The following is a 22,943-nucleotide window of genomic DNA, read 5'->3' as shown; positions in this document are numbered from 1 at the left end:
GGTGTGTGTGTATGTATGTACATACGTACATATGCTCATATACATGTGTGTATTCGGAAATGACAGATTCTGGTCTCTAGACAGTTACCATAAATACCAGCCGTGGAGAATACAAATTCCCAGAAAGTATCTTAGCCAGGAAAATGTATTGACAAATAATTTGCTCCTTTAAAAACATTTGTAAGATATTGCAGAGTGTTGTAAGGCTCCAGGCGGTGATTCTAAAATTGCAATGTGCACTGCCTCCCCTGCGCACGGGGTCACCCAGAGTCCTGTTTCTGGTACCTCGTCAGACAGCTGGAGGCTTTGGGGTGGTGGGGGCCCAGCGATGGGGTGGGGCCAAGAAGCTCTGTATCAGTCCTTCTCAGCTAGGTGCAGTCCCCTCCCCCCCGCCCCAGGGGACGTTGGGCAATGCTTGGAGGTATTTTTGATTCTTACAACTTAGGGGGTGCAGCTGGTGTCTGTGGGCAGAAGCCACGGATGCTGCTAAACAAAGCAGAGAACAGCCTGGCCAACAAAGAGTTCCCCGGCCCCAAATTGTCAACACTGTCACTGCTCTTTACCAGCCAGCATCTCGGGGAATTGTGATCAGGTGGTCCGAGGACTCCGCTCTGACAAAGAGCTATTCTTGTGAGGGCAGGGCCCGTGTGTCCCTGCTGCACCCCTCACTTAGCACAGTGCCTCACACAAAGCAGGCCTCGGCGAGTACTGGTGAATGCATGAGTGCACAAGTAGGAGAGCACCACCTCAGACAGACTGGCATGAAGTCGAGCAAGTTGATTGCTCCCATCTGAGGACCATCTGTGTCTTGTGAACTTGAGTGTAACAACTGATTCAGTTAAAGGCAAATGGGGTGGGGCCTGTGTCACTCAGGCCAGGGCAGGAAGTCACTGGGGTTAGTGAGGGCCAGGGCCGTGGTGGCCGCCATTAGGAGGCGGCTCTGGGGGCGGGGGGGGGGGGGGTGGCGCGAGGTGAGCAAGCACGGGCCGAGGGTTGGTGGGACAAGACAGGGGAAGGTCTGTGTTTCAGTACTTCAGTCCTTGATTGATCTCTTGGTTTAAAAAAAGATCAGTTTCTGAATCTCCGGCTCTGGTGTGTCCCACAGTGCTTCTGGAAGCCTGCGCTTTCCTGAGTAGATAAAACCTGCCCAAAGACGGCCTGGCCTCCCTTCCTGAGGCGCCTCAGCCCCTCGCTGCTCCCGGCCCTTCCCGGAGGTGCTGGGCCTTCTCCCTTCCTGGCCAATCATCTGCTTTCCCAGCTCTCCCTGCTGTCATCCTCGCAATAAATAAAATGAGAAGGACCGTTGATTTTCATTCCTCGTAAAGCGTCATTCATCTTTTCTAGATTTTATGCTGAAATCATGTGTCTGATCAAGTGCCGGCGCAGCTGGCCTTTCGTTCTGCATTTTCCAGGTTCAGGGCCTCCTCTGTCCTGCAGTTTCTGGCAGCAAAGGACAGGCCCAGCAGCTAGTGTCCCCAAGGGCATCGGCTTGTTGTTCACATGGATGTTTGCGCGTGTGCGCGTGTGCGCGTGCGTTTCTAGGGCAGGGGCAGGGAATAGGGAGTAGGAGTCAAGGCTTTAGTGAAAGAAACTGGATATCACAGAGTTTTGAGTATTTGGTATTTTAAATAAATTGTGTCAGGTACAGCGAATGTACAAATAATACAGGCGTCATAGGGAGAGGTGACAACCTTCTGTCCCTTGGCCTTCTGACAGGCCTTGTTGTCCCCCACCTCTGGCTAACCTCCACTCACTCGTCCCCCCCCCCCCACTTTCCTCGGCCCAGTTCTGGAGAGCACGGTCCAAGCGGGCTGCCCTCTCTTCCTTCAGCAAGGGAGTGGGCTGGTTGGGCCACTCTCTCATTCTCCCTGCACCTCACTGTGATTGGGTTCTAACCTGTTCTCTCTCCTGGGTGGTTCTGGGAAAGGACGCCCATGCCCTCCCGAACCGCCAAGCTTCTCATGGTTTCCCGGTCTCGTTCCCTGAGCCCGTGGCCGCTCCTGACCCTATGGCCCACACAGTCCTTCTCGAACCCCATTCCCTCAGCTTCCATACCATTCATTCTCCTCTCTGGCCTTCCTTCCTCTGCCTTGTGGAGGGCCCATGCTTTGTCCTTTAACTGTGTCCCCCATGGCTTTCTTCTCCAGGGTGTTGCTTCTGACCCACGAGAGAACCAGATGATGGGGTCTCAGCTACTAATGCAGACTTTCTTCCAGAAAGTGGGGCTCACTGGTGCTTAGGTACCAGCTCTCTCAGATTGCTAACTCTTCCTCGGGAAGGGATCATTTTCCAGCTTTCAGTTTTTTCCATTAGCTCATTGGACGCAACAGGTAAACCCGTGCCGACAGGGTGAAGACAGCCCCTTCAAAGGCAGATGCCAGACAAGGGTGACCAGCGTTGACCACCACCAATGGGTGGGGAGCTTTGCTGCGGCCTGCACCAGGCTCTGAAATCTGCCAGGAAAGGACGTGAATTGGGGCTCTTTAAGCTTAGGATGAAAACTCACTTTTTGCTACTGTGAATTATTGGCCCAGATATGCAGTCTATCCTTACTAGCCTGAGAAGGTTATTCAGCGAGCAACATTTGATGCTGTTGCCGTATTAGTTACAGTACCAGCCCCGCAAAGCATAACATTGGAACAGTATGAACCTTCTTGTATAAATAAGATACAAAGGTGAAATTAAAGCCCCACCCATGAAATCCCCTTTCTGGCCAAAATTAAATTTGAAAATTGAACATCACTGAATCCATCAGCTTATGCTAATAAGTTCTATTGAAATCCTAGCGGCTTACACGCAAATGCTTGTATCTGTCTTTGTTCTGAGACCTGGGCTAAAAGAGAGGTGGAGGTGCCTCACTATATATTTCTAGAGCTTCTGTAAGACAGCGACCTTGTCATTCCCCTCATTTCATTGTCCAAAGTCAGTTGGGTGGCCACGACATCAACGAGGCAGGCATATGATGTCCTGCAGGGAGAGGCCCAGTGGAAAGGAGCAGTGAATATCTTGGCAATAGGACACTATTTCCCTTCTGGATCTGGGGCAGTACCTTCATTTACTTCAACCCTAAGGCTCTGGTACGTCTCTTCTTTTCTGAAATTTAGTATTGTCAACAGAACACACAGGAATATCCGTACACCAGGCTCACAGTCATGAAATGTAGAGAAGGTAAGCAAATCACCATCTGTGCTGTGGTTGCGGTTGTGAGCACCCACCTGCTCCTTCCAACCGAAGCGTCAGTCCTGCTGGGCTGTGAACACCATGGCCCCAAAGCAGGTCATTTCTAGTGTTTGAGCCAGATTGAAATAAACGGGTGAGGTTGAGTCTGAATTTTAAGGTGGAAGCAGAGGGTATGATAGGGAGTCATATTAGGTGGCCCCTGGGGTTGAGAAAAGTGAGCCCTTTACCCTGAGTGAGAGTTTGGAGCCAAATCAATCGAGCTGACTCACTCCTCCAGATGAGTTCCCCCAGGGAACTTAGAGTCGGCCGCAGGTGAGGAAAGGTGTGGAAGTGGTGGAAGAACCACCCAGAGAGGACGCACGGGCCCCAGGAACACAGCCACTCAGGTTCTAAAGAAAAATGTCATCATGGAGACAGTTCCTGCCTCTGCTGGTCAGGGTGCTTGATCACCGACACCTAATACCTATCGATGATTGGAACCATTTTGGCCATCACCCACCAGGACAGTGTCAGCCTGTGGGGATTGCAGCTTCTGGAAATGAAAGGTGGTGAAGATCAGTAATGAGGGAGCAGAAGGATGTGGGTGGCAGGTGGTCAGAAGAAGGTGAGGCCCAGGAAAGCCGTGGGAATTCTGAGTGGGGCCGTGAGCTCTCTGCAGAGCAGGAGATGGGTACCTCAGCCTGCTGTTTGAGTTCTAAGGGAGAGCGTCACCCCAGAAAGTCAGAGGCTATGGAGAATCCAGGGTAAGGCAGGGATAGAGGGAGGAGGAGAAGAAGCAGCCCAGCATCTCCTTCACTTCAGCTTGGCTGGGACAGTGGTCAAAGCTTCCAGTCATGAGAAGGAACCAACGTGTGGACTTTGTCTTAGTAGCCAAGAGCCACATCCTTCCTTCTGTGTGTCTCATATCTTTGGGGACACACAAACCCTGAAACTGCACCCACGGTAAACAGTCTCAGAGCTTAGTACTCATGAATTCTCGCAGAAGTGGGAATTTTCTTTTTTTTAAGATTTTATTTATTTATTTGACCGAGTGAGAGAGCACGTGCAGGGGGAGCAGTAGAGGGAGAAGCAGGCTTCCTGCCGAGCAGGGAGCCTGATGCGGGGTTCGATCCCAGGACCCTGGGATCATGACCTGAGCTGAAGGCAGATGCTTAACCATCTGAGCCACCCAGGTGCCCCAGAAGTGGGAAATCTGCATGTTACAGTCCCATAACGGCCCAGATGCTCCTTTCTCTTCCCCCCCTGGGGTGCATCCCATGTAGCACAAGCCCTGGGCTGCCACATGACCTTTGGTCCCCCCATTCTTTTCACACTGAATGGAGGGTGGCCTCCGTTTGGTGTCCCTGCTTTCACTTCCTCCAACCCCAAGTTCCTCACAGGCTTCAAGTGAAAGGCCATGGCCTTGCACTCTGCATGGTTTCCACCCTGTGTCTTCTTCTCTGGCCTTTCTACCCTCTGGGCAGGCTTTGCCAGCCCTGCACGGGCTTGCAGCTGTCTCTGCTTTGCTCCTTGAATTCCCTCTGCCCCCAAGCTTGGTCCCGGAGGGAGACAACCCCCTTTCCAGTTTGTCCTGGCAGCGGAAGGATTCCCGTGCCCACACACAGGACAGGGAAGAGGGCGATGGCACAGGGAAAATACACTAGAGCATTTCATGGTGCCTGGCCAGACAGTAGCCAGAGGACAGCCCTGCCGGCCCATACAGGGCCTCTGTGCGAAGGCCAGGGAAGGTACCCCTTTCCCAGGGTGCATACAACCTCCTGCCTGGGAGCGTGGCCTGCTCAGCAACGTAGGCTGGATTTCAGGCCCAGTGTGTCCCTCTTTAGGGTGCGGAGGCAGGGCTCCACCTGCACAGCTGCCCCGGCCCCACAGAAACAGAAGACAGAGCAGGTGCAAGATTCCCGTGGGGGAATCACTCATGTCTGAGCCCAGATACCCTCCAGGGAGACCCGCTGCTGAATCTCATAACCTGGTCACGTTCCCTGGCCCGGTGATAGCTTCGCGCCCCTCCTCCAGGCCACACCTTTAGGACTGGTCCAGGCACCTCTCCTTATCATCCCTATATCCATCTGCCCGCGATTCTAAGCACTATGGGTGTAGCAACGCTGGACACTCTTGTGTATGTATGATTGGGAAAATGAGTAAATGTGTTGATGCTTTTGGGGACCTAGAGTTACCATGAAAGAAAAGAGGAGGGCAGAAATACGGAATGGGAAAATGAAGGGGGGGGGAATTGGAGGGGAGACGAACCATGAGAGACTATGGACTCTGAGAAACAAACAGGGTTCTAGAGGGGAGGGGGGTGGTGGGGGACGGGTTAGCCCAGTGATGGGTATTAAGGAGGGCATGTATTGAATGGAGCACTGGGTGTTATATGCAAACAATGAATCATGGATCACTACATCAAAAAACTAATGATGTAATGTATGGTGACCAACATAATAAAATAAAGTTAGAAAAAAAAAGAAATACGGAATGGAGAAGGCAAGGTGGAAACTCTGGGTTGGGCTAGAATGGGCGGTATCAGTACCGACTCATAACTGGAGTATAATTTCTTTCGTGTGATACAGGTGTACTAATGAGAAGAGTGGAAGTTAGGGGGGTAACTTCTGTTCGACTGAGGTTCAAAACTGGTGTTCCCTCTTATTAAAGTCAGTTGCAAAAGGTCACCCCTTAAAGCTGATCTGTGGAGAAATTTTATATCTTTCATCTTTGAAAATGTCTTTTCACACAAGCTGCTGCCAAACACTGACACCAGGCTGCAAGCATAAGATATTACATGTGCATATTTATCACTTGGAAGATATTTATAGAATTCTATTAGATTCCTCACTTGATGTATACCTTCTAGCATGGCATTCCATTAGGTCACAGAGCACCTCCAACTGAACGTAAGATGAAAGCTCTCCAGTTGCACAAACTGATTGTAAAATACGGAAATGTCTTCTGTCCTTGCACTGAGGTCTGAAAATCACTGCTAAGTTCAGAAAACATGTTTTTTAAAAAAAGATTTATTTATTTATCTATTTGAGAGAGAGAGAGAGAGAGCGAGCAAGCATGAGCGGCAGGGGCAGAGGGAGAAGAGAGAGGGGAATCCCAAGCAGACTCTATCTCATGACCCTGAGATCACGACCTGAGCTGGAAGCAAGAGCTGGATGCTTAACCGACTGCACCCCCCAGGCGCCCCAACACTAACAGTTTAATGCACGTGGTAAATTCCAGTATTTTCCACAAAATACCACTAACAAATAACCATTGACTGACCCACTTCCACACATTTTGTAAATTTGTCCCACCCAGGCTTTTCCTGCTCACAGCATATTTTAACCCCCGTCAATTCCAACACATCTTAGCAAATTCCACTTCAGATTGAGCTTGAATGAATGTTTTCTCAATTCCTTCGAAAATATTCTTGCCTGGAGTTATTTCACACAGACTATTCATGTAGCAAGTAGCCAAGGAGACCTAGTAAATTCCACAGAGCACTTTTACCCCTTTATCCCTAGTTTCCAGCTGGACAGTCCTTTCAATTACCTGCAAGAAAATGTGCCTGAACAATTCCTTCTATATGAATGGGTTGCTTTTAACTTGGAATGTGGTCTGATTGGTTTTAAGGGTACATATTTATTTCGTGTGTTTCCTTGCCCAATTTTTGGAAGTTTGGCATGCTGGACAAAGCGTAGGCTCTGGAGTGAATGGCACTCACGTTTGGGCCCCAGCCCTGCCACTTTCTAGCTGTGTAAGCCTAGACAAATTTCCGTGCCTCAGTTTCCTCCTTAGCGAAATGGACACATTCCATCCACACCCATGGTCAAGTATTGAGGCGCAAAGGGGCTCAGGTTTGCAAAGAGCCTCGCACAGCACCTGAGACAAATTCGGTGCTTGGAAAATGCTTGTTCACCTCCCTGCTTTTCTTCCCATATCCTGTTTTATATACAAATGTGTAAAAAAAAATATGCAAAACAATGCGACGATATAAAAATCAATGTTTATTTGTCCCACCTTTGATGAAAGCTAGTTTACACTTTGGTGGAATGGTCAAGTTCTTCCCTGGCGGCATCTCGTGTAGATTCCTCTCTGGACTGAAGCAGACGGCCATCGTGCACACAGCAAAGGCGGCCAAGGTGTCTTCTGAATGTGGGGTCAAGGAACGCGTGGAGGAGGGGGTTGATGCAGCAGTGGGTGGCTGCAACAATTCTCAGGATCTGAACGCTCCTGTCCAGGTTGTAGTTGCTCTTGCAGTTGTGCAGGGAGAAAGATTCTTTGAAAGTGGACAGGAAAAGTGCAATATTGTAAGGTCCCCACATCAGAAGGAAAACAGCCATTATGGCAAAAACCAGCTTAGAAAGGCCAGACCTCCTCTCCCCAGACCTTCGTATTTTTCTCATTCGCATGTAGCAAAAGACAAAAACGCACAGTGGAAAAAGAAGCCCCAAAATGTTCATCTTTAAGGTCAGAAAACGCTTCCAGGATGTCTCCTCCGCCAGCAGGAAGTGAGGTAGTCTCAAGGAGCACTTGTATGTCTGGCTTTCCATCTGAGCTTTATAAAACACGGATTCGGGCAAAATGACCAGAGTGGCTAGGACCCATGCCAGAGCACTTGAGATCATGCCCCAGCGTGCCGTCCTGGTGGTTGAGGGAAGGCTCACGGGGAAAAACACCAGGTACCTGTGCACTGTCAGGAGGACGTTGAAAAATGCCTCACTGTATAGGCCTATGGAGTACAGGACCACTAGAATTTTACAGAAGGGGTTGTCGAGAACCCCCCCGTGTGTCGCAGTGTAGGCCCAGAATGGCAGGGCCAGCAAGAAACACAAATTCGAAACTGCCAAGTTCAGGAGATAGATATCTTCCGTGTGCTTGAGTCCTTTATGTTTCACCAGGATGAGCACAACCAAGAGATCGCCCAGGAGACCAGCCAGGAACACGGTGGTGGAGAGCTGGGGTACCACCCGGGCCGCCAGGATCTTGGGGTCGTAGGGGTTGCATGGCTCTATTTCGCTGCTCTTCAGGTCATCCTCTATGAGGACGTCATAGTCATCCTCCGGGGCTGACGTGTAATTAGCCATCTTCAGGCTGCCCTCTGGAGACGTGAAAGATTATTTTCCCTTCAAACAGGTGGGTGGTCCTGGAGGGGAAAAAAAAAAAATTGGATTAGCGTCCGTGAAGCTATCCCGTCCCTTTTCTGGTGCTTCATTTTACCCAGCGTAGGTCTACAGCTGAGAAGATTGAAAATAAGCATTTCTCCGACGCATCCCCACTTGCTGAGAGCGGTTACTATAAATGGCCTCCTCACTAAGCCCTCACGCACTTGGCAATGCGCTAATACCACTGGCGAAATAAAAGTAAGCATTACACTTCTTCACAGAACTTAAATTTTCCTGGTGAAAACACGATTTGCCTGTCTGAAGGTGATATTTAAGGAAACACACCGTCAAAGAGAGCCTGGTGCTGTGGTTTAGGGTCATGAAATGGGCATCACTCCTAATGTCTACGTGTTCCAAAACTCTGCTCACCCTGTGAAGTAGCTTCCTGCAACAGGCTGGCCGAGCTCTTCTCTCCAAGGATAGAAACCAAGGTTTGCAAAAGCGAAACCATCCCAAGCATCAACATGGACGTCACTGGTTAAATACACAGATGACTTACCCCTTGACGGAGTTCCAGGGGCGCAGGGCTCGGCCTCCTGACCCACCATCTGAGCTGCTGTGGGAATGGCCTGGGGCAGCCGAGAGGCCAGCTTTCTTCTGAGCAGCTGGGCCTGACCTTTAGGGGCAAGAGAAGCCACTGTTTACCCCTGGGGAGCTCTACACCACAAGTCACTGGCCTCGGTCTTGGTCTCGGGGACTGACCCAAAGAAAGCAACTTGAAAGCTCCTCCGGACCCCTACAGTGTTTCTCAAGCCTCTGAGAGAAACCAGGAAGTTGTTTTCTCCTCCCGGTTCCCCCTGGACCCCGCCTTTGATTTCCCCCTGGCCTTCAGACAGGCGTCCTCCTGGCTGCCCCAGATAAGGGAACTGAGTTGCCACTGCTCCCCAGTGATACGAGGTGGGCTGACAACAGGGCACTTCTGAGCAGGTGACAGCCAGCTGCGGAGGGGAAAGTGTCCTGTGGGAGCTCTGTGTGCAGACCCCAGGGCAGAAGCCCACTCCCTGCGTCCGTAGGGCATCTAGAAGGCTTGGGGAGGTCCACGGTGAGCGGCATGAGGTCTGGTTCTCGCTGTCACTGTTGAGAGACACTGTGCTGGGACTAGGGGGGTGGCGTCCCAAGAGAGGATCTGGGGACAAAGGAAACCACAGAGTGGTGTCACTTGGGAAGGGGGCTGGTGCAGAGATGCTCAGGACCAGTGAGTGGGATTTGAGGAAAACAGAGTGAGGAAAGCCAGGAGTTAAGCAAGGCGTGAGGTGCTGACCCTGCTCCCAGAAGATCCCAGAAAATTCCACGGAGGGTGGGGGAAGGGCGTCAAGTCTGGGCTACAGAGCCTGTGGGGAAACCTCCCAGGCTGGGACTGTAATGGGGGAGGGAGGAGGTCTGAGGCTGGAGAGAAAGGAAGCTGGAGGAGTCCAGATTTCAGAGTCAGGGGGAGGAAGCGGTGGGTGGTCAGGGGCAGGACATACGGGGCAGGGGGTGGCTTGAAGAAGGATGAAGGGAGAAGAGGAATGCCAAACCGGCTGGGAAGTCTGTATGAACTTCTCCCGGATCCTCTCTCTGGACCTGTGACTGACCTAATTTGGGGCCACCCCCCTACGCTGTGGTGTAGCACTCACACAGTTGGCTAAAGGACATCCTGTTAATGAATGCCAGAAAAGCGTCTGAGCTAGCTTTCAACTCAGAGCGTGGACCTGTGAAGATGGAAATAGAAACAAACTATTAAAAGAAAGGCAAAAACAAACATGAAAGGGCCCAGACGAATACGTGGTTGAGCGTTAAATTTAACTCAAAGATCACATTCGTCCTCCGCACGGAGGGGTTGTTGTCGGTGGGAACCTGGGGGGTGCACGCTTCCCAGCATGGGCTTGCCCCCTCCCCCCCGCACGGGCTCCTGGAGTGAGTGGGGGTCACTGCCCACTGGTGGCAGCACAGCCCTGGGACCCGCCCGTGGAGGGGCTCTACCTCCCTCAGCTGGGCTATTTGCAGCCACACCAGCCCCGCACGCCCCCCTCCCCTGGACCCCCAGGACCTTGAGTGAGTAAGGGATGGTGGCTCAGTAAAGCTCATGCAGGGTGCTCACCGGTCCGCGCTGGGCAAAGCAGTGAGAGTCAAGTGAACTCAGAAACACGGAAAGTCCCATGGATATACACACTCACACTACATGGCTAAATAGAGGAAAACGGCAGTAGGCAGGACCTCATGTAGGTCACAGAATTATATGAAATTTGAAGTTACCCGGGAAGAGCACGGGAAATTTGAGACCACCCTTAACTTCCTGCTATTAATGGCCTTCACTTTCAGTATTATTTTATTTTGGCTTGATTCCCAACATTCTGCTTATCCAGCCTCAGGCCATGGGGTTCTTCCCTTTTTATTTTTTTCAATTGAGAGATACTTGACATATACCATTGTGTAAGTTTAAGGTATACAGCATGTTGATTTGATACGTTTCTACTTCTCCACTGGGAGGTTGGCTGACACCCCTGTCCCGTCACGTAACTAGCATTTCTGCTAGTGGTAGAACAATTAAGATGTATGCTGCCAGCAAGTTTGCTGTTTATAATACACTTTCGTTGCCTATAATCACTAGAGTGTGTATTAGCTCTCCAAGGCCTTGGGATTCTAGAAACTTCTAAATGGGTAGGAAGGAATGGTCTGGAGGTCTGAAGTGGAGACAAGAGGAAAGTTTTTATTACCCTTCTACTATCTGGAACCATAATAGGGTCTTCATCGTTTGTGAAACCTTACTTCATTCTGCGGCTTTGGCACGTGGCTCACAAACCTTACCTTCAAGGGTCTGAATTCTTCTTTATCGCTATAATTCAACCCCAATTTCAGTCCACGAAACTAAGAAGCTATAACTCTCATTATCCTGTACACACAGGTCATTCATTAATTCAGTTCATCTCTCCAGCTATTCACCTATATTTACAGAGTGCCTAGCAGGTGCCCGGCACTGTTCTGGGTGAACAATGCAGGCAAACATCCTGAACTTCACGGAGCTTCCGTTCTACAGACAAAAACAGAGTAAGTATGTAAGTTGTAGGGTAGTAGGAGAGGTGTTCTGTGGAGAAAAGCAAAGCAGGAAGGAGGGTAGGAAGGGCCGGGTTGGTTCAGGGGCTCACACTTTACGTAGGATGGTCAGAGGAAGCTTGGTGACAAGTGTGCGTAGGAACAGCATGTGATTAGGCCCCGTAATTAATGCTCACGATCTCATTTTTTCTTCTAGTTACTAAGTTCTTATACCAGGGAGCTTGGAAAACCCACAGTCCAGTGGGTTGTAGTCACACCATCTCCAACAAGGTCTGAAGCTCAGCCTTGGGAGGGAAGGCACCTTCCAAGTGTGTTCCTTCTGGGTGTTCTGCCTTAGCCTAGAGACAGCTCCCTACCTCTGCTGGTCCTGTAGTTAGTCCCTGGTTACTAATCAGTAATTCTTCAGAGTAAATGTTCTTTGGTCAGATTACTGGTGTGATTTCTGTCTCTTGACTGGATGCCGATTGATAGATATCCAACATTGAATTTAGTTCAGTGAAGGGTTGCGAGCATCTCTGGATGATGAATTACTAACATGGAGAATTTCTCAGGGATTTACTGATATTGAGAATTGGGTATTCAAAATTTTAAAATTACGGTAATTTAATCTATCCCTTAAAATGGCTTCTTCAAATGTCAGTGCTCTCAGATTACCTATCAATCAATCAATCTACCTATCTAATTTTTATTTGAAAATATTACATTACAGAAAAATTGCAAAGTATAGAAAAAGTAATCTAAAATAGTGATAGTCACAAAGAACAGCTATTACAATTTTTAAATAACACTTCTTCTTAATGGAAAGTGTGCAAAAACTGCTTTTAGATGACTGCTTCCTGCTGGATTAGTTGTTTGGCATTGAGTAGTAGATTAAAAGGACAGATACCCTCGTGTTGTAATTTTCAGGATTCTGAGGGTGTCTGTCCTGCCCCCAGATTTTCTCCCACTGACTGCCTAATAATGACTAACAGCCAACCTCAGGTCTCGGGCCTCCCAATAGCTGGTCTTCCTGGGAAGGCAGCAAAGGGGGAAATGATCCTTTCAAAATGTGATCATAATGATAATCAACCCTGAAACTCAGATTTTCTATGTACTTGCTGAAAGAAAAATTTTTAACTGTATCTTAAAAAGCCTCTGTCAGTGCATGCTCCATTTATTCTGCAGTGTGCTAAAAAAAGTGTAAAAAAGAAAAGTTGAGGGGGGAGACTTTGCCCACGTAAGTTTGAAAAAGAGCGAAACTAAAAAAATTAAGCGAGTTTCTTTACTACAGGACTTCTCAGAACTCTTAATATGCTAATAAGCATTGTGATCCTCCATGAGGAAGAGAGGGTCTGCAGTGTTTCCTAAAGTTGTTTGATCATGGAATCCTCTTTTTTTATCCTCAAACAGATACTTATGGGCCAAGGGCTCTGCAGAACGTAATTTGAGAAGTGTTGCCTTTGACATACACGTGTTAACTGTGTCTTGGTGTGGCCATGGGGACAAAACTCCGCATCTCTGAAGGGAGCATAGTGACCGAGGGTCCCAACTGCCACACCCTGAAACACATCCTCGCATTCGTGTCAAGGCCATGCCTACCAGGGGCTGCTCCAGCCGGTGACCCTCTTGGGGACACCAGCACAGGCCCAGTCCTGGGAGGTGAGCGCCTCTGATGGGACTTTGGCTGGCGCTTTCTCCCAGCCTGCCTCCCTCCTTCTCTCCTTCACTTGGGGCCAGTTCTGCTCTGTGATCTGGTGGCTTTCCCAGCTTCTCCCGGCTCCCTTGCAAACTCTCAGTGTTTCCTCTAATACACTTCCTTTATGCCACATCCCATCTTGAAGGAGCTGAGCTAGCACAGCCTTGGAAGGGAGGCATCCATCTCTAGAGTCTTAAGCCCTTGGCTTGCTGGAGAATGATACCTTTTGCAGCACCCCATCCTTCCCTGACCTTCTTGCCCACCATCTACCTGTGGCCTGCTGGGGTGGAACTTTCCAGAACCCAGGAGACCAGGTACTGCCCTCATGCCCCCATTCCGCTCAACTCCTCGGGTCATGTACCTTGTCTTGGTTCTTATCACCATTCTCCTCTGTGCTTCCCCTGCCCTTGGCTCACTTCTCAGTGTTTCCCTCTCTCCCCACGCTCTCCCTCTATGCCCTCTGGAATCTCGAACTCCAGGACAGACACTCCTCCTGACATCCTTCACGAATTCCAGAACATTCCTGGCATCTCTTGGCCCTTGAGGATACTCCGTCCCTCTCACCCCCACCTCAGACTCGGGGGTCCGGAGGTGACATCCCTGGTCCCAGTGCCACTTGCTGATCATTGCTTCCGGCTACATAGGAGATCCCTTGGGTCCCCAGCCCTCTGACCCTATCACCCTCTGCTCCACTGCCAGCCTAATGGCCCCCCTTCTTTTATTTTAGCCTTGTGTACCATGGATAACAGGCTTCTGTTCACCCCAGTTTCCTCCACGCCCCTGGGGACCTACCTGCCCAAGTTGATCCCTGTTCAGCACCCAGGTCATAACTTTCATGGACTCGTTAATTCAACTTCACTCAGGTCTGTTAATACTGATCCACCACTGAACACTTACAATGAAATCGCTCACCCCCGTTCACTTCCCACCATTGGTTGTTCTCTTTCCTCGAGTCCTCCAGCTCTGTCTGTGAGCGCCTTGGGTGGTCACATCCCTCCTGTCTCGCTGAGACCCGAGTCTGTCACTTAGCCACTCTCCAGTCAATACTCTGCCCTCCCTTGAAGCCCCAGCCTTAGCTCAACCCATCCATCTGCTCCTTCCTCCCAATTTTCTTCTGAGGATAGCTGGTTAAAACCACTTAGCCACAAAGAGAAGATCCATCACCAATTTGTGGTCTCCAGGCTCAGCTAGCTTCCAGAGATTTCTCTTATTTCCCTAGTTACTCTTCTGAGTGTCCTAAATCGTCACTTTCTCCTGTTTTCCGTCGGCTGTTCCAAACCCCCTGAAACTCTTCCAGTGCCTTCAAACTCCCACCGCCACCACCCACACTTCTGCTCAGGAGGTGACCTCATTTCCTGCTTTTCTCAGAACTCTCTCCACTCCCCGGCTTCAAATGTCATCATGGCATCTCCATTCCTTCCTCCTCCTCGGACAGAGCTGCTCCTCGGAGAGCAAAGGCTCATTTCTCCTCCTGCCCTCTGGACTGCATTCTGTCTGACCTCTGGCAACTGTTTCTGAGGGTCCCTTCCAACCCCGACTGCATTCTTCACAATATTGAAATGCTCTGGTCTCTCCCTTAAATAAGGCCACAAGCCCATCCTGAACCCCACACATTGCTCTAACTACATGCTCTCCCTCTTCTTAGGCAGCCTTCATTCATTGTCCAAACCCATTCTTCCTACTTTGTCCTTGTTCATTCTCTACTCAGTCCCTTCCAGCCTGGCGTCGGTCCCCACCCTTCCGCGGAGATTGGTCTCCCCAGGGTCCCCAGCACCCTTCTGTGCTGAAATGTCATCAATTGCTTTGTGAAGCGCCCATGAGCAGGAAGTGTCCAATATGTCCCTACTCCCAATAAAGCCAACGACACATCCATACCGCTACCTCTGGGGCTTTCCAAGCTGAAGTCGTGCTTAATGTTTTTGAAACCCTTATGAAATCTAAAAAACATTAGTATGGGCTTTCTAGTAAAGATGGCAGACGGAAGCAGGATCAACAGCCTCGCCCTCCTCCAGCGGTACCTTATAAAATGGCTTCAACAAAAATTCTAAAATTTTGCCAGTAGCAACTGAACACGAAATAGGGTACAATCTCGTTCCAAAACCTTGAAATGTGGTGCATTGCAGCGATGTCTAAACCTAATCCTATTACAGACACAGTATTGAGGAAAGAGGGACAAATCAGTAATTCCTGAGGATTATCCTAATACTCTCCCGTTAGGAGATAAGTGGGTAGAAGGAGAGTATATATCCCTGGGAAAAGAAAGGAGAAACACTTACTGAGTAAAAGCCCTCTCATTCCAGAAGGGTTTCTTGGACTTCTCACATTCTAAGACAATGTGCAGAGCAGGGCAATAGGACAAACTCCACAAAAGTCAAATATACCTTTATACACACTGAGTAACTTCTGATAATAATAGTCTTTTTTTTTTTTTTTAAGGATTTTCATTCCTTGTAGAAGTATTTTTTTTAAAGATCTTATTTATTTATTAGAGTGGGAGAGAGAGCATGAGCAGGGCAAGGGGCAGAGGGAGAGTGAGAGGGAGAAGCAGACTCCCCACTGAGCAGGGAGCCCGACACGAGGCTCGATCCCAGGACCCCGAGATCAGGACCTGAGCTGAAGGCAGACGCTTCACCGACTGAGCCACCCAGGTGTGCTGATTCCTTGTCAAAATACTTTGAATCAACTAACGATTTAACCAAGTCTTTCAGGGTTCTAGTCCTATGGTTTGGGAGGCCTGCCCACCTCACTCTTGGTGCCGCATTTCCTCGTGTGTTCTGTGGTGTCCGCGTGGGTTCACATCTATTGGGAATTACCGGTCCTGCAGCAGCGTTTCGTTGCCCGAGGTGGGAGCACTCCCTCCCGGAGGAGTTTTGCATTTGCTTCCACCAGGACCATGAGGGGCATCCATGGCCTGAGCTGAATTTTAGTTTCGGGGGTCTCCTGCTTTGAGGGTATTATAAAATCAAACTTGATATTTGCATTGAGGTACGGGTTTTGGAGTCTCAGAGATTTTCTGCCTACCACTTGGAGTCAAGGCAAAACCAGCTAAGCTCCCTTATTGTCCCCGCCTGTGGGTGTGTTTCTTCCAGGAGCTAGCTTTCTGGGGGGACCTCTCGGCACCAGCTCCCCGTCACACATGGCCCGAGGCCTTGCTGTCTTCTCTGTGTTGGCCGGTGTCCTCAATGGCCTTGTAGGGTGAGTGCCTTCTGATTTGTTTACACCAGACAGTGATCAAAATAATAAATTGAATGAATGTTCAGGGAATATTTGTTGAAAAACGTTATTCATTTCACAGGCATTTAGTGTCTGCTGTCTGGTGAACCCCCCCTTCCCCCCATTTGCCCTTGCATATCCACTTTCCATCCCCTTCCGGCCTGCTTTTGCACTTTCGCGTCCCCATTCCTGGAGGCTCAACTTGTTAACAGCAGAGCCTCCACCCTCTGACCCTCTGAGTCTCAGTCAGGTTTGGCCAATGGGGGCTTTGGGCAGGAGGTTAGAGACTGAGGTCAAGGCGTTTAGAGCCCTGGCTCCTTCCTGGTGGGGCTGGTGTGTCTCCTGACCTTGACCCAGGCGGCCCCTCCCCCTGCTCTGCCCCTTGTTCCTAGCAGTCGGAATGGCGGCGTGTTCTCTCCTGCACCAGTCATGCCCTGGGGTTTCCCTACACCCTGTCTAAATCTCGGGAGGAATCCTCTTACCAAGCCTGCACCCTCTGGAAAGGGTCACTGGAAAGGGCCCCTAACCAGCTAACCTTACTTCACTGTGCCATTTGTTTTAGGCAAGACTCTGCAGGACACATCTCCTGGGTTCCAGGAACTTTGCCAGGCCCCGGGAGAAAATGGTGAGCAGATAGACCTGTCCTCTGCCCTCATGGCTTTGATGTTCTAAAGGGAGCTGGGCAGGTATGTAACTGATGGTAATCTGGGGAGTCTGGTGCTGTGCTGGGGGAAGCCCACAGCAGCTAGGGGAGCCATGGGCGAGGGCGCCAGGCCCTGGTCCAGAGGGACCAGGGATGGTGTCCCATGGGAGGGGCCTTCTAAGCAGAAAGCCTGAGTGGGAGTTAGCTGGGCGAGGGGGGCACAGCCTTTTCTCTCCTCCCTTCTCCTCCTAACGTCTCCTTTAGGTTCTTGAGGAGCCATCCACCTGGATCTCAGAGATGGGGCAAGGCAAGGGAAACAGAACTCGGGGGGGGGGGGGGAGACATTTTATTACTTATTGGCGTCTGAGTTTCTGCAGAAGAGAAAGCTGAAAGCAGGAACCAGGCTATTTTCCATCTAATTCCTGGAAGTCCAGAGCTCAGCGGGACAGCTGCAGGCCAATGCCGGGCTGGGGAGGGCTTCCGGGAGGCACCCCCGTCAATGAGTAGGCGAGGCAAGCCTGGACAGAGGGAGAAGCAGACCCCAGTGTGGAGACCACCGAAGCCCCCGCCAACCCCACGAGGCGCTCTAGGCCTGGGATGGCCCTTCGTCACTGTCCCACATGGAGGGAAGGGGGCCGGGCCCTTGCTGCCCCCCATCAGCCAGTCATGGGCCTCAGTCGTCCCCTGAGAGGGGGCAGGGCCCAGGGAAGGTGGGTCTCAGTGGCTGAGGGTGGTGGTCCCCGTCCCCAGCAGCTGGGAGGGTGGGCACACTGACCCTGAAGAGGACGTCTGGGCAGACCACAGGGCACCCACGGCACGGGCTGGGTTTCCTAAAATTTCCTGCATGACAAGAAATGGCAACCGAAATTTCTAAAGCCACCACGTCATAAGACTGTGAGCCCCCTGGGGTGCACTTGTGCATGCTGAAGGAGTCACGCGCCCAGCAAGGGCAACCTGCTCACTCACTCCACGTGACCGCTCTGTTGGTTACTCACCCATTGGCGTCTGAGCGTGAAGAACAGAGTTGAAGAGGAACTGGACCCTCCCAGGCCCCATCCTCCAGCTTTTTCTTTTTCCTTTCCTCTTTCTTCTTCCCCACCTAAGCGGCCACACTCCTGTTTCCACGGGGCCAGGTGGGTTGGACAGTCACTGGTCTGATAGTAACCATATTTAAAATAGATTGAAAAAAAAATCTCTTTCCACGAGCAGGGGCAAAACGTAATAAACCAAGTAGCATTCTCATTATAACAAAATTCCATCACAGCGGGGCAGGGTTTGCTCCCGCGGTCGCGGTGGGCCCCTCCTAGGGCCTAGGCTGCTGTGAGCCCCAGATGTTGGATACGGAAGGTTCTGCTCCCTCTCTGCCCAGTGCCCAGCCAGGGATGGCCCCTGAGGCTCCTCAGAGGCTCTGCAGCCATTCCCTAGCAGGCTCTGGGGCTCCCATCTCCGCCCCAGAGTTCAGGGCCCCCACACCCCTTTCCTGTCCCAGAGGATTCAGCTGCACCCTCTGGAAAGGGTCACTGGAAAGGGCCCCTAACCAGCTAACCAGGACCTTCAAACCACAGAGGCTGGTCCTGTCCCCCCCGGAGAGTCCAGAACTTGGGTACAAAAGTAGTGCTTTTCCAGAACGAGGGAGGAAGCACGATTCTGTGTCCTTGGCCGTGAGTCGGCGTGGGAAGAGACAGGCAGGGGCCATGAAGTTATCTTGCCTTTCTGATTGCATCACAGGGTTCGTGGATGTTTTTTCCGCTCTTACCTTGCTTCATGTCTCCGCAGCGTTTGACACTGCCAACACTTCCTCTTCCTCCCAGAGGGCTCTTCTCTGCACTGGGTCTGCCTTTCCTGGCACACCTTCTCCTTCCCCTTGGGGCTCCTTTGCAGGCTGCCTGTGTGCTCCTCTGGGCTCTGTCTGGAGCCATCTGTCCACCTCCGTGGTGTCCATGGCCTGTGACTGGATCTCCATGCATGTGCTCCGCTGGGTTCAAGGCGGCTCCTCCTGACACTGCCACCTGGATGGCCCCCTGGATTTCTAACTCAGCTTGTCCTGAAACCTGCACCTGAAGCCAGTGCTTTGCATCCCCCTGGGCTGGGGCCCTAGCCTTGCCCTCCCTGCTTCCCTCACTCCCTCAGTCCAAGTTCTGATGAGTCCCTGGTCCCCCGTAGCTTTCAGATCCATTCACTTGTCTCCTCCCAGAGATTTTTACCTTGGCAGAGGCCTCTGCTGTGTCCCAGAAGGAGCGCAGCCCACCCTTTGCCCTGGGGCTCCGACTCCATTCTTGCCTTCCTCCAGGGGCCAATTAGCCCTCCTGGGTATGCATTTCCTCCCTGGCTTCAAACCCCCACCCCACTGGCCACACCCCTCAGCGCTCTGTGCGAGGCCCGGCTTCATCTGCCCTCCGCCCGCCAGCTTGCAGTCCTGACTGTTCCCACTTTCTTCTCGCCTTCTGCTCTCACAAAACCACTTATGGTTCCATGAAGTTGCCTTCCGTGTTTTTTGTTTTTAATGTTATTTATTTATTTGACAGAGAGGAGACACAGCGAGAGAGGGAACACAAGCAGGGGGAGTGGGAGAGGGAGAAGCAGGCTTCCCGCCGAGCGGGGAGCCCGATGCGGGGCTCGATCCCAGGACCCCGGGATCCTGACCTGAGCCGAAGGCAGACGCTTAACCGACTGAGCCACCCAGGCGCCCCTGCCTCCGTGTTTTCTCACACGCCGTTTCCAACGAAATTCCTCCCACGTGTATGCACTTGCCCTTGTATTTTCTCCTTGTAGGACCACCACCTCCCACTCCAAACTGGATCACTCAGAAAGATGCCCGGCATGGCTGTGTTTTAAAGGGCACCTTGCCAGTGGAGATGGGGGTCGGAGGGCATGGCATTCTGGCCCCTGGCAGGACTCTCAGCCGGCGTGTCCTGCATCGACAGGTGTGGGAAGGCCACGGAAGCAGAGGGGTGGCACGAATGAGGAGGAAGAAATTGTGTCTTCTCAGCCAGTGACCTGCAGCCATGCGAAGGATCTGGAATGTTCCATAAGTAAGCTGCAGCAATTTGGGAGGGCCCAGGACCAGCCCCCTACAGGCCTCAGACTCCTTTTTTTTTTTTTTTTTTTTTTTTGAGAGAGAGAGAAAGAACAAGAATGAGCAGAGAGGGGCAGAGGGAGAAGGAAAGAGAGAATCCCAAGCAGATTCCGCACTGAGCGCAGAGCCTCTTGTGGGGCTCCATCTCACGACCCTGAGATCAGGACCTGAGCCAAAATCAAGAGTCGATGCTTAACCGACTAAGCCTCCCGGGCTCTCCCCAGATTCCTCTTGCTGAGGCTTCAAGCAAGGCAGAAACACCAGATAGGGTTTCTACCTGTGGCAACTGTCCACATTTGGATCGGATAAGCTTTAGTGGTGGGGGATTGTCCCGTGCATCGTAGGATGTGGAGCAGCGTCGTTGGCCTCTTCCCAGGTGGTGACAACCAAAATACGGCCAGACCTTGCTGGACGGCCCCTGGAGGAGAAGCATGCTCTGGTGGCTATCTGCTGCACCTGAAGAATCAACTGTGGGAGTTGAGGGACTGGGAGAAACGAGCCCTGGACCTCCTGAATTTGACTCCTGAGTCCCAGGATGGGACCCAAGATGCTAGGAAGGGGGGGAATAGAAGTCTGGGCTCTAAGACAAGTGCAGCTCAGAGTGAGGGAGCGTTTGTTTGGCTAGAGACTAGCTTCCTTTGTGCTTCTGAGTATGGGCCTGATGGAGATGGGAGGCATCAGACGGCTCCTCCCGCTTCCCAGGCTCTGGCTGAAGCTCGGGGCTGGGGGGCCCGCCTTGGCGCAGGGGGCGCCCCTCGCTCTCGTGGGGACCCTCCATCTCCCCGGCTCCCGTCGCTCCTTGAAGACAGGACTTGGGCCATGTGGGGCTCTAGCCCCAGCACACCAGCTTCTCAATGAACATTAGGTAAATCACTGAATAACTTAACATGCCAGTCCCAAATTAGTGACACTTTCCACCGCCATCGGTTAGTTAACTCTGTGCGGGGTGAAGGAGGGAGTGGAGTTTTTGATCGAGGAGGAATACCATGAGACAGGCAAAGGGGTTCGTCTTCCAAAAGCAGTATTCTTTTGTAATTGTCTTAAGGCCCCTTGAGAAAGCAATTTCCAAGGGGGTAGACAAACACCTGGTAGAAGAAAGGGCTGGTGTCTTGGCTTGGGCTGCTGTATCGAATTACCACAGACCTGGGTGGGGGGCGGGGGCTTAAAGAACAGATGCGTGCTTCTCAGGCTTCTGGAGGCTGGAAGTCCAAGATCAAGTGGCAGGCAGACGTGGCATCTGGTGGGAGCCCACTTCCTGGTTTGCAGATGGCCATGTTCTCATTTTGTCTTCACAGGGGGCAGGGCAGAGAGAAGGAGTGTGCGCTCGTGTCTCTCCTTACAAGGGCATCGGTCCCATTTGTGAGGTTCCACCCTCAGGATCTCGTCCGTCACCTCCCAAAGCCCCCCTCCCCCAACACCATCACATGGGGCATTAGGATTTCAACGCACAAATTTGGGGGGGAGGCCAACACACATTCAAGCTACAAGAGCTGGCAAACAATCTGTGCATGAAAACCCATCAACTCATCTAGAAAAAGAAAGGGGCAGCTGAAAATGATGAAGTGGAGAACTCTTTCTTGCTGAGTGTGGGAGAAGTGGGGGCTTTAAGTCTGTACTAGTGAGGGCTCAGCTCGTCTAGCCGTGATGGGGAGAGCCGGAACATTCTTGGGGTTGATCATAGGACAGACGGAATCGCTGGATGTTTTCCCCAGGGAAAGATGGGACCCCAGGCAGCTCTGCCTTGGGACATACATCTCCCCAGGCGATCCTAAGGCCTCCCTCCAGGGCACTGCTGGCCACTGTGGGGTGCATTCGTGGTCATCACTTTTGGGAGCAAGAATCTGATTGACTCACCCTGAGCAGCACACCCCTGCACTTTGTGGTTGGCAGTCAGCCTCTAATTTGTGACCGGTGGGGGACTCGAGCGGCTCTGACTGACAGTCCCTGACCCACCGATCAATGTTCTCATCACGGAAGCAGGGGCAGAGCGCCCCATGTGGAGCAACAGAAGGACTCACCCCACAGCATGCGGGGGCCGTCCCAAGGAAGGAAACACATTAAATGACACCCGGGGATCTAGTTCTTTAACTGGAAATATAGAAGTATGGCCAAACATGGGGGGGGGGGGAAGCCTAAAATAGTATAAAAATGGCATTTTAAGTGAGTAGGAAAATTATTTCATAATTGGTCTTGGGATGGTCGTGTGCCATCTGGAGAAAACCTTGGGATTCCCACCTCACTCTGCATTCCAAGATGAATTCCAGAAAGAGCAATACAAATGATAAAAACAAAACAAAAACGAAGCCATAACAGCGTTAGAAATAAAAATGGGAGATTTTTGCAATCCCAGCATGGGAAAAGCTTTTCCAAGCATGTCATAAAACCCAGAAACCAAAAAAAAAGTTACTAAGTTCACTTGCATAAAAATAAAATCTGCATGGCGGACGACAGCTAAAATTCACCGAGTGGTTGTCATGAGATTGTTGCCACATGCCAGGTCATATATTAGTTCATTTACTCCCTGGAACAATCAATGAGGTTGGCGTTATTACCCCCATTCCACAGACGGGGAGAGTGAGGCACAGAGAGCTTAAGAAGCTTGCCCAAGAGTGTAAAAAACCCAAGGTGTGGTATATAATACTGGCATTGGTGTAAACACGAGGGATAAGGGAAGAGACGTGATCTTGCTTATATACGCAGGAAATCTCTCCCAAATGATAAGGCAGTGGTAACTTTATCGCCTCCGGGATGGATGACCGAGTAGCAGGAAGCAGGGGTGGGAAGGAGACTTTTCACTTACTCCCTTCGGTACAAACAAGCTGAAAGCAAAAGTGGAGACGGGGAAACTACAAAATCAGCCCCAAGAATTCAAAGAGGCAGCTGGTGTCTTGTGCAGACACAGCCCTCTCCCCGGCCCTGGAGGACCCCGCCTGGGGGCAGCGGTGCTGGTGCTGGGACAAGGAACCAGTACGTTCTGTT

At 51.2% G+C, this 22,943-nt stretch overlaps 3 protein-coding genes across 14 annotated transcripts in view; 2 read left to right on the top strand and 1 right to left on the bottom strand.

Moving 5' to 3' along the window:
* The window catches only part of LTF (lactotransferrin), a 28,795-nt gene extending 27,482 nt beyond the window's left edge, over window positions 1-1,313 (top strand). The window contains exon 17 of the mRNA XM_027587678.2: window positions 1,106-1,313. Within this exon, the coding sequence (XP_027443479.1) occupies window positions 1,106-1,140 (35 nt within the window). The 3' untranslated portion in view covers window positions 1,141-1,313. The remainder of the gene's footprint in view (window positions 1-1,105) is intronic.
* Window positions 1,314-7,152: 5,839 nt separating this feature from the next.
* CCRL2 (C-C motif chemokine receptor like 2) lies at window positions 7,153-18,751 on the bottom strand. 11 transcript variants are annotated; one of them, XM_027587419.2, is made up of 4 exons: window positions 18,645-18,751; window positions 17,884-18,042; window positions 8,824-8,940; window positions 7,153-8,305 (listed from the first exon to the last, which is right to left on the bottom strand). In XM_027587419.2, exon 4 carries the CDS (start codon window positions 8,244-8,246, stop codon window positions 7,197-7,199), a length of 1,050 nt encoding a protein of 349 aa, XP_027443220.1. In that variant the 5' UTR covers window positions 8,247-8,305; window positions 8,824-8,940; window positions 17,884-18,042; window positions 18,645-18,751; the 3' UTR covers window positions 7,153-7,196. The 11 variants fall into 11 exon arrangements, with proteins under 11 accessions (XP_027443220.1, XP_027443218.1, XP_027443216.1 ...); XM_027587417.2 differs by lacking the exons at window positions 17,884-18,042; window positions 18,645-18,751 and adding exons at window positions 9,941-10,015; window positions 10,405-10,678; XM_027587415.2 differs by lacking the exons at window positions 17,884-18,042; window positions 18,645-18,751 and adding exons at window positions 9,941-10,015; window positions 10,354-10,419.
* LOC113918708 lies at window positions 15,605-22,353 on the top strand. 2 transcript variants are annotated; one of them, XR_003518660.2, is made up of 4 exons: window positions 15,605-16,227; window positions 16,808-16,931; window positions 19,661-19,920; window positions 21,260-22,353. XR_003518660.2 is itself a non-coding variant. In XM_027587427.2 (4 exons), the coding sequence occupies exons 1-4, from the start codon at window positions 16,169-16,171 to the stop codon at window positions 20,820-20,822; spliced, it is 864 nt and encodes a 287-aa protein (XP_027443228.1). In that variant the 5' UTR covers window positions 15,605-16,168; the 3' UTR covers window positions 20,823-20,831. The 2 variants fall into 2 exon arrangements, 1 of the variants encoding a protein (XP_027443228.1); XM_027587427.2 differs by lacking the exon at window positions 21,260-22,353 and adding an exon at window positions 20,341-20,831 and having other exon boundaries at window positions 16,808-16,870.
* Window positions 22,354-22,943: the final 590 nt, after the last annotated feature.

The sequence above is a fragment of the Zalophus californianus genome, chromosome 1 (assembly GCF_009762305.2).
Source record: "Zalophus californianus isolate mZalCal1 chromosome 1, mZalCal1.pri.v2, whole genome shotgun sequence".
In the NCBI taxonomy this organism is placed as follows: Eukaryota; Metazoa; Chordata; class Mammalia; order Carnivora; family Otariidae; genus Zalophus; species Zalophus californianus.
Note: the sequence above shows the minus strand (reverse complement) of the source record. Positions and strands in the feature narration are given on the sequence as shown.